The sequence below is a fragment of the Aptenodytes patagonicus genome, chromosome Z, assembly GCF_965638725.1.
Source record: "Aptenodytes patagonicus chromosome Z, bAptPat1.pri.cur, whole genome shotgun sequence".
Classification (NCBI taxonomy): domain Eukaryota; kingdom Metazoa; phylum Chordata; class Aves; order Sphenisciformes; family Spheniscidae; genus Aptenodytes; species Aptenodytes patagonicus.
In genome coordinates this window covers 24789982-24800872 of record NC_134982.1, presented here as the reverse complement: position 1 = coordinate 24800872, position 10891 = coordinate 24789982, and the positions used below count along the sequence as shown (strand labels likewise).

At 41.3% G+C, this 10891-nt stretch overlaps 1 protein-coding gene across 2 annotated transcripts in view; it reads left to right on the top strand.

Annotated features, from left to right (window-relative positions):
* The first annotated feature begins 305 nt into the window (after positions 1–305).
* Positions 306–10891, top strand: part of TRIM23 (tripartite motif containing 23) — a 29510-nt gene continuing 18924 nt past the window's right edge. For both annotated transcript variants that reach the window (XM_076361775.1, XM_076361774.1), the window contains exons 1-2: positions 306–408; positions 1369–1531. In XM_076361775.1, the coding sequence (XP_076217890.1) occupies positions 307–408; positions 1369–1531 (265 nt within the window). In that variant the 5' untranslated portion in view covers position 306. The remainder of the gene's footprint in view (positions 409–1368; positions 1532–10891) is intronic.

Below are 10891 nucleotides of genomic sequence, written 5' to 3'. Positions count from 1 at the left end.
ACTGCCTCCCGCTCCCCCGTTGGCGGACGGGGGGGGCGAGTGCTCCGTGGGCGGTCTGAGGGAACCACCGCCTCCTCCTTTGCATGCTGGGATATGTAGTCCTCCAGAAGACACCGAGGCAGCTGTGCGGCGCGGCACGATGGGAACCGTAGTTCTCCGGCGCGAGTCAAAGGAGGCGGGAGCAGACCGGCCCTATGCGGCGGCGGGGGAGCGCATGCGCTTACCGGGGCGGTGCCTGAGGCGGGGGGCGGCTGCCGCCTCCTGGCTCCTTCCTGCCGGTGGCCGCTCTGCTCCGCCCTCCCCAAGATGGCGGCCCTAGGTGTAAACAAGGTCGGGGCTGGTGCCGGGCTGGACGGCAGTCGGGGGTCCGGTGGCAGCGGCCGCGGCCCAGCTGGCGCCGCAGTGAAGGTGAGACGGACTGCTCGGCCCTTCGCGCCGTCCGGCTCGGCCGCCTCCCGCGGCAGGGCAGGCTGCGGCGGCCGGGGTTGCACCGTCGCTGCCCCAGCTGGGGGAAGGGGTAGCGCGGGAGCGAGGGGTCTCCGGCACAGGAGACGTCCCCTGAGGCGGCGGGGCTCGGCTCGGCTCGGTTCGACTCAGGAAAGGAAGTCCTTTCCCCGCCTCGTCCGCGCAGAGCCGTGCTGTCGTGGGGTGCCTCGGAGCGGGCTGCGAGGCGGGAGGCCTCTGTGTGAGGGGAAGGGTGAATGCCTCAAAGCGGGGAGCTGTCTCGGAGAAAACGTAACGCCTGGGCTCCCTAAGGTGGTTAGCTGACGCTATTGTCTTATGGATTGTCGGGTGGTTTTTTTTTTTTCCTAAATGACGTTCAATTTTGCTTTTTATTAGCGGTGTAAGATGTTCTGGTCCCCTGCTGTTTGTTCCTGCTACCTCGATGCTGCGTTTGTAGCTTCATAAATGGTTCACTTGGTATGACTGACCTTTTTATGCGCACCAGCTATGAATGGAAACTTTCTCCACCGGCTGATAGTCTGCTTTGGCAGGGTCTTGCCCTCCGTTTCCTTTTCCTGAAAGGACACTTCTGCTTGCTTAGTTGTACTGCTTGACCAGTGGACTTTTTTTGTGGCAGCGCATTAAATGAAGCGGGCAAGAACTAGTGGTGATCAGGTGGAATGCTGAAGAGTTCTGTTGTTCTGTTCATTTTTTCTAAATTTGTTTTTTTTTAAATAAATTCTATTTATTTTTTAAATATCATTTGTATGATCATTATTTGTGCGTACAAAGCAAAATCAATGATTCAGCCTATCTGCTGTGATTGCAGGAACTTCTGTAAAATAAAGTGTGTCATATTACTTACTGTATAAAGTTTTGCTTTTTTATCATCTTGGAAACAAATATGGTCTCTTTAAATTATAGGTTCTTGAGTGTGGAGTCTGTGAAGATGTATTTTCTTTGCAAGGTGACAAAGTTCCCCGGCTGCTTTTGTGTGGCCATACTGTCTGCCATGACTGTCTTACCCGGCTTCCCCTTCATGGCAGAGCAGTTCGTTGTCCTTTTGATCGACAAGTTACTGAACTAGGTAAGAAAATGTAAGTCTAAAGTTCTTAAAACCTGTCAGCCAAGGATATCTAGAAGATAATGCTAGATATAGATTCTTAATGCTCTTCTTAGTGATAATATTTCCAAGTAGTGAATGTGCAGTGTTCCTTTTCATTCAGAGAAGCTCATAGCACTGTTAAGCACTAGTAAAATAGGTATCTTAGAAAAAGAAAGTCAAGATTTTATCTTTATCTTCTTGAACCTGGGCTTGCAAGCTTTATACCTTAAAGTCTTTTTGTACACCTATATTTACAAAGGGACTACTCTATTTTATTAGTGTCTAAGGGTTCCTGAATGGGTATTAGTTTGTTGTTGTCCTAAACACTAAATAAACCATGCAATTAAATAGGTAGTTTCTTTAACAAACAGATTTGTCTGAATTTGTGATGGAGTGATAGAGAGGGAAGTATCAGTGATAACAAACCTGTTTTTTAAAATGTAAAGTAATTCTGTTTATACAGTAGCTGATAGTGGCAGGCTATCAACAGGAATTCCCCTACTCTAGGAGTGTCTGCAGATAGTATTTGAAAGGATAAGATACAGCTTTTATCCAACAGTGGCCGTTTTTTTTAGGCAAAAGATGACACATGCTTATAATTCCTTCAGAATAGGAATTGCCTATTCAACATAGGGTTACAGAGCACATCAGTTATCAGAAGAATTTGTACTGAGAAGAACTTGTTAATAGAACTGGCTCCAGCAGCTTTGAATAGCACAGGGGAAAAAAGCTGTTGGAAGGAGGAGAATCCTCAGAGAAGATCTCTAATCTAGTAATCCATGAAAGAAATCTTTAAATAGCAAATTTGCTCGAATAAGAATTTACTTTGCAGTAAGAGAATCTGCTAGATTGTAGACCAAACTGAGAGGAATATTAAGGCACTGCACAGCTGCACGAGATTTCTTAAAGTATGCTTTTAAGGGGGAGAACGTTAGAGCACAAGACTCAGTCCTGCTGTGTGAAACATTTCATCCAAGACCACAGCTTGTATCTTGTAAAGTAAAAGCAGCATTTTTATTATGCTAGGGAACTTGTCACTTCTTAGTTTTTATTGTGCATTTTTTTCCCGGGCATCTGAAAGTATCCTATCATAATTTTTTGTGGGTTTCAGGTTTAACAAAAATGAAGCTTTATAAAAACATTTAAAGTTTTTTCATCTTGCATAATACTGAGGAGCTTCTGATGAAACACAGTGAAATGTTATTAAACTTGTAAGGCTCCTACAGATAGGAAGAGGGAAGAAAAGCTTCAGCTTTTGTGTCTAGGATAGTAGCCTTGCCTCCTACTGGCTAGTACTAGAAAGAAGGATGATATACTGTGACCAGCAGTTGCTCAAAAAACTGATAGTTAGAAAACTTTAGCAAAACAGCTTGAAAGTAAAAATAATTCTGTGAATAAAAATGTTCTGCCTAGTGATTTGGGGCAGAAATCTTAAGAAGTCTTAGAAATATTATTGCTTCCAGCATGTAAAAATGGGGTGTTTGGTGGAGTGCAGCTCGTCATGGCCCCCCTTTGAGGCATCTGTGCATTTGTTGTCTTCTCTAATCACCTAGTAGTTACTGCTGTTGGTTAAATCCGCTGTGCTTGTAGTTCTGTTTCCTTCTGAGAGCTCAGGAGTGGAGCTGGGAGGGAGGCATGGCGACTCTGGGCCCAGGGAACTTCTCATCCTTCCCTCCCCTCCATTTGAGGGCATGAGAGAAAGCAAGCTCCTTTGTCACCCATTTCTGCAATTGCCATTCTGCCGTTTAATGAGGTAGTCACAGGAAGCTGTTCAGTATCTAAATCTAGATTATAGTATTGCTGCCAAGAGAAAGTTCTTTGAAAGAAAAGCTGTATAATCAGGGTGTAAAGCTACTTGTGTTGAAAAAATTTCCTTAATTAGTAACTGTGGATTTTACGGATGCTTTTAGTTGGTCATTTAACCTATACAGTTCAATAGATAGACTTGCTTGTTTTCCTTTGCTCTTATTACTAAATCACTTAATCCTGTATTTGTCCAAGGTTTCCCCAGGAATCTTGGGAACTTTTTGAAAGAAATACTCAAGGATCTATATATGTATAGATATAGCTGTATTTTCTCCCTTCTGAAGTAGACACTTGGTTTAAATTTACTGGCCTGTCTCTTCTATATATATATATAAAACTGTGTGGGAAGGCAGGGTTAGAAGTACTTCATCAATGAGGATTTCTGGAAATACGGAGTCTGCAAGTGAAAATTGACAACAAATCATTTATATGCTTAGCAAAATATTCTAATAATTCATAAAAACTTGCTATGAGAGAAAATATTTAGTAATGAACTGGTAGGACTAAAGCCTGCCCAAATCGTATTAGTTTGCAGATTTGGGGTTTTTTTTTGAAAGTTCTTTAATGAAGTTGCCTGTAATTAATCTTCTAGTGGAGAATTTTAAATGAGTATGTGCATGTTGAAGGTATGTGAGATGTCTAGTGGTTATCTTCAACTGGATTGACATTCTTTAACCAAAAAGAGGTAATGGAAAAGCTTTTTTAATTTTCAAAATTTTGACGCCATATATTCTGGAGATTATGTTTACTCAGGCAATATATTTAGGGAAAAATTTATAAAGTGGTCTTTGTAGAAGAAGAGACTCTTCTTAAAGCCTTTTCCTTAAAGTATCTTGATTTGGGAGAAGAGATGAATCATTTCTTGCAAACTGCTTTCTCTCTTCTTCCTGCATTGGGTTAGTGGGTTGTTGGTTTTTTTAAATATATGGACCAGGGAACTGTTGGGAAGGATGTGCTTATGTAACAGCTTTTCCTTAGCAGAGCTGCTCAACTAAAATCAAAAGCCAGAAGTCTTTAACAGTTTATGGCTCAGGTGAACTCCCCCTACCATCATCACATTACAGGGCTGAAACTATTTTCTATCATGAGAACTTGTTGAACTGATGTATGCAGGTGTTGGCATCCTTCATGGAATCCATCCCATTGGTATTGTTTACATTTATATATTCTTTTGCTAGTGTTTGAGTGCTAAGATAAAACTTCAAAACTTTGTGCAAGAAAATGAGGCTATAACATAACATCCTCTCGACTTTGTTCAGAGATTTAGACAAAAGTTGCTCCTTTATTCCTTGCATTATTTATAAACCTTTTGCAGACAAGCTTCATTCTTTTGAAAATGACATTTGTATTGTTGGCTGGAGTCAGTCTTAATATCTTCACTCCGTCACTATCTCATTCCTGGCTGACACACTTCCTGCTATTCATGTCTTATTCTTCTTTTGAGAAGAGACAGTCAGATTGTGTAGTGGTTTTGTGATGGGCACAAACATCCCTTGTAGGCACAAGGATGAGATCACTAGACTCTTACATTTGTGACCAAAGCAGAATTTGAGCTAAAGTCCAAGAGATTAAATAGATGTATTTACATGACTCATCTTTTAGTGTTTTTAAATATAAAATAAACACTTGATCAGATGTGTTGAAAATGTGTATGTTGAGTATGTAGTAATTTTATAGTAGGTTTCATGTAAAAAGAAGCGAAGTGGCTTTTTCTCAAATACGTAAACTTTGTGGTAGATACCAGTGAAATATATGACAATGCATGTTTTATAGGATGTTTACTGGTTATAAATTCTGGTTTAGTAGATTAATAGTTGATACGTAAACTTTGCCTGTTTTTCCATCTGTGTCCAAGATCAACAGTGCACTGACAATGTATAACATGTATTAGCAAATCTCAGGATACATAATAGAAAGTTAAAGAAAGAATGTAAAAGCAGTGTAATTTTGTTTCTCCTGACAGCTTTAAGTTAGGAACTAGAAAATAAACACAGAATAGCTACAGACATATCTTTTCTGATCTTTTCTGTTGGTTACATTTCAGTAAATTAGTTCTGCTTTGACTTTTCTGGCTTGGCTTTCTCTTCATGCTAGACATGGAACAGAACTAACATGATTAAAATCAGGTACGAGAATGTAAACTGAGGAGAGTACTTCTTAGTTTGTTTTTTTTTAATAAACAATAAAACCTGTGAAAGAAAATACTTTTATAAGAAACTCTATAGTGATTGAACAGCTTCTTCCTCTCCCAGCCTTATCCAACGTTTGCTTAAAGGCTAAGACAATGTTTGCTTAAAGGCTAATTTGCTATAATCTATTTCATAAGTAGGTTTATCCTTTTGGTGCGTGTACATCCATATATACTCTGCTATTAATGGCTATCTGGATTAGTGGTTAATCTGGAGATATGAGGTCCACATTAGTATCGGCAGTCATTATATTGGTGTGTTGTTAATGTGAGTATTTTGTATACTGTAGTAACTGAAGGTTGTGCACAGCCAGTTTGCTACAGAACAGTGCTGTTCTAAACACTGTAGAAGAGAATCATCCAGCCACTTTTCTGTGCTTTGCTTTCTGGGAGGTAGTGTCTAGAAATCTGCCTAGATACAGTGTCAGCAAATGCAGACTCCATTTACAAACTGGCTTGACATAATTTAGATTCTAAAAGTGGATATTGCACTCTGTATTTCTTCAGCTTGTAATAAGAGGTGACTCTTCCTTGCTCTGTGTTATGAAAAACACTGTGATCCTGCTAGGAGTGCTAGAGCTAAAAAATAACTAAACTCTGAAGTCAGAATGTATCAAGGCAGATGACTCTGCTGGTGCTAACTGTAATTGTGGAGGACCAGAACATAACTTCTGTTAACTTCTTCAGGATCTGTGGCAAACAAAAGTTAAAATACTTCTTTTTTTTGTTCGCAATTTATTTTGTGTAGTGCACTGAGCTTAGATTGGGTGTTGGTAATGCTATCTGTACCAGAGAAGGCTTCCACTGTGGAACTGATAACTGCAGAGAGCACTGACATGCCCTTGCTTTATACCTAACTTCAAAGTTACTAACCAGTACCTTGATAGGCCCATTTCAGAAACAGCAGATTTGCCAAAATGAATGGTCTTTTACTGGTAAGCATTTTTTTTTTAAACAGATAGTCAGTGTTGTTTTGTACCAGTTGAGGGTGGTGGAGGGGAGAATAGCTTATATATGCTCCCATTTATAGCTATAGGAAAACACTATTCATCCATTTATCTGTTCTCTGAACTCTACCATTTATCTGTTCTCTGAACTCTACCTTTTATCTGTGAGGCATATAACTTCTGTTTTGAGTTTGGCTGCTGAGAATATTATGGTTGATGGTTTAAACTGTGGGGAAAAATGCCTAGGAAAGAAAGTTTCATGTAGCAAAACTGGAAGCTACACAAAACAATAAGGTGTACAGTGTGGATATGTTGGTTCCTGTTCACATCCCTCTTCAGAGGTATCATAGCATTGTTGTCCAGATGTGGCATGCACCTCAAGAAACTGCTTGTTCTGCTCCCCTTGATGGGAAAACAGTTGGCATGTGAGCATTCCAGTCTTCCACATAATTGTGCCTAGCCATGTAATGCAGCTCTGTTCTTCGAAACAGTACTGCAGGAAAAATGTTGCGAGGTAGTAAAAGCACTTGCATATATTTCAAACAAGTTTTGAAGACTTAAGATTGAAAGCCAGTCTCATTTTTCTTGTTTCATAGCTCTTGAACTAAAAGAGAATGTTGTGGTTTAACCCCAGTGGGCAGCTCAGCCCCACACAGCCGCTCACTCCCCCGCGGTGGGACGGGAGAGAATCAGAAGGGCAAAAGTGTGTGGTTGAGATAAAGACAGTTTAATAGGGGAAGCAAAAGCTGTATGAGCAAGCAAAGCAAAACAAGGAATTCATTTACTCCTTCCCATTGGCAGGCAGGTGTTCAGCCATCTCCAGGAAAGCGGGGTTCCATCATGCGTAATGGTTACTTGGGAAGACAAACACCATCCCTCCGAATGCCCCCCCCCCTTCCTTCTTCTTCCCCCAGCTTTATATGCTGAGCATGATGTCACATGGTATGGAATGTCCCTTTGGTCAGCTGAGGTCAGCTGTCCCGGCTGTGCCCCCTCCCAGCTTCTTGTGCACCCCCAGCCTACTCACTGCTGGGGTGGTGTGAGGAGCAGAAAAGGCCTTGACTCTGTGTAAGCACTGCTCAGCAATAGCTAAAATACAGGTGTGTTATCATTACTGTTTTGGTCACAAACGCAAAACATAGCCCCATACCAGCTATTATGAAAAAAATTAACTCAATCCCAGCCAAAACCAGTACAGAGAATAATTCTTAACAAGCTGAAGCTGAAAATAGGAGAACTTGCAGATCCATTTGTTTTTGGGGGTTTTTTTTTGCTTTTGTGTACACTTCCTTACAAACAATATTGTAACATATCTAGCTCTTAAAAGCATCTTTTTGTGATGCTCGTAAAAGCATTTTATGTAGTGACTATATCTGAACAGCGTTTGTGTCTACAAAGAGCCTTTATAGCAGTGTATACTCTCCGTGTGCTGCAAATCTAGACTCCTGTGAGAGCTGAAGATCTGCATTCTTAGAACCATGAAAGCGCTGATTATTCTCTGGCTATGTGCACCAAGCTGAGGAGCAGTGAAACATGAGTATTTGGGATGGGTACTTCATTTTGCTGGTTCTCATAACTGCCTGCTACTCATAGTAGTTGGTGTCTGTCTGTTCGTTTGGAACAACACTTTCACTCTAATGATACATTAAAATCTATGGAGTGTTCGATAAATATCAGTATTGAAGAAGGAAAACTTAATGTCTGTATAGGATCAGTGGGATGACATCTGAATTCTAGAAGGATGCAGAGGGTGTAAGCCTACCAGACCACCACAGGGCAGCATAATTTAGTAGTTATGAAACGACACTCAGGAAAACCAGACAACTCAAGTAGCCTGGTCTTTCTCTTTGGGAAAATGCATGGGATACAGTTTCTGTGAGCATGTCAGATGCAGACTTCTGTCAGACACCAGATATGTGGACTGAAAATGTCAAGAGTTTTTAGGCACCATCTGGAACCAACCTCAGGCTCCAGTTGCTGTTCTGCTAGTCTTTGCATTTGGATTATGAGAGGCAGCCCAACTTTTTTCCAGATCTGGCATTGTTTTCTAAAATTGTGCTTTCCAGGTCATGCTTGAAGCACAGCGTAAATCGAATAAAGCAGTTACTTGAATTTAATAAAGAACTGTAGTATGTATTATTTTTTTACAGTGAATAGTAGAAGTTCACTAAAAGTTTGGCTCATATTCTTAGATGGGTATGTTTGCATGAAGTACAAGACAAATATTTGAATTACAAAAGCAGCATGCATATGCAGTTTTGTCCAGATAGTGGTGTCCCACACTCTAAATAGTAACTGCAGCAACCTTTTCTTGTCTTACAAACACAGGTCAAAAGTTCCATCATAAAATAGATGAGCCAATTTCAGGTCCTACGTATTCTGTTTAAATACAAGTTGGCATTTCTAGGCACCTTCTTAGCTACATAAATATACCTCTGTCACTACCCTGGGCACTACTGGTAATGTTGTGCCTTCTATCATTCTACTCAAAGCTAGCAAGTCCCTCCCCCATTTCTTTTCCTGAAGTTAGTAGCTTCTGTACACTTAATGTAAACATCTGAGAAAGTGATAAGGGCAATGTTACGTGAAGAAACTAACGTCCACATCTTGCCTTCCTTTCAGTGCACCAAAGAAGTGCTCTGTTAGTATTCAACAGTAATGTTGGATATAATCAAGTAATTTCTTGAGCTTGTCTTTGTTCTCAGATATGTTGTTTCAAGAGCTGGTAAAAATAATGTTACAAGATCATAGGTGTTCATGGGTTAACTGTGATATTTGTCAGGAAAGCAGGGTGTTTGGAGGTTTTAATGAGGATTGGTGTATATATCTGTGTTCTACCAATTTTGGTGAACTGATCGTAATAAAATCCCTGTGACAATAGCAGAAGAGGTCATCATAGCATTGAGGCTGGAGGAAGAGCACATGCATTTCTTTACTTGTCCCTTCCAAATTAGAAATTGTCAGCAAGTAATTACACCCTCTACCTTGGATTGGCATGTATTGATACTATATATGAACAGCCTTGTTAGTGTCAATTAGGATTTAAATTGATTCTATACTGTGCACAAATAAGGGTTTAGGTTGGGCAGTAAACAACTTAAAAAGTTGATCTGCTCCTGATTTTAAAGAAGAAAAGAAAAAAAACCCACCCAAACCTACACACAGAAGTGACACTCATTCTGGAAATTCATAGTGAATTCAACACTAAGCTCCATTAAAAACACCTCTCTATTCTCAGATTGTCCATCTGTAATTGGACATTCCTGATTTCCAGAAGTATATAGTTGTGATTCAGCAACGGTAGTCAGCCTATTGCAGTTGATCGAATATAACTTTCTAGATGTTGTATATTGAGGAGAACCTCAGATTATGTGTACTCAGTCCTTGAGAATGGCAAACACCCCGTTTGAGGAATGTCTGATAGCATACTACTAAAACATGGTTTTTTTCTTTTACACATAACAGCTCTGCTGAGAGGAAGTTGCTAGGTGCTTTCTGCATTAGGTAAATCACTTTTTAAGGGCCATCTCTTAAGAGCGCAGGAGCAGGCAATTCCAAAGTGTCAGAAGTCAAGCAAGCGGGGCAGAAGGCCAGCTTGGCTAAGCAGGGATCTTCTTCTAGAACTTAGCTGGAAAAGGAAAGTGTACAGATGTTGGAAGCAAGGATAGGTGACATGGAAGGACTACAGAGATGCTGTTCACCGATGTAGGGAGAAAATTTGTGTGGCCAAAGCTCGGTTAGAGTTCAAGTTGGTCAGCACTGTGAAGGACAACAAAAAAGGCTTTTTAAAATATGTTAACAGCAAAAGCAGGATCAGAAATAACATTGGTCTGTTGCTTTATGTGGTCGGTCACCTCACAAATAAGGACGTACACAAAGCGTAGATGTTTAATCCTGGGGTAATCCTGGTTATACTTACAAGTTGGGGGATGAGAGGCTGGAGAACAGCCCTGCCGAAAGATCTGGGGGTTTGGGTTGGTGGCAAGTTGAGTACGAGTCAACAGTGTGCCCTGGCAGCCAAAAGTTCCAACCACGTCCTGGGGTGCATCAAGCACAGCATCACTAGCTGGTTGAGGGAGGTGATTGTCCCAGTCTACGCTGCACGGGTGCGGCCCCACCTCGAGTACTGTGCAGTTTTGGGCACATCAAACTATTAGAGTGTGTCCAGAGGGGGGCGACCAAGATGGTAAAAGGTCTCAAGGGCAAGACTTAGGAGGAGCGGCTGAGGTCGCTTGGCTTGTTCAGCTTGGAGAAGAGATGGCTGAGGGGTGACCTCATTGCAGCCTACAACTTCCTCAAGGGGGGCAGTGGAGGGGGAGGTGCTGATCTCCTCTCTCTGGTGACCAGCGATAGGACATGAGGACATGGAATGAAGCTGTGTCGGGGCAGTTCAGGCTGGGC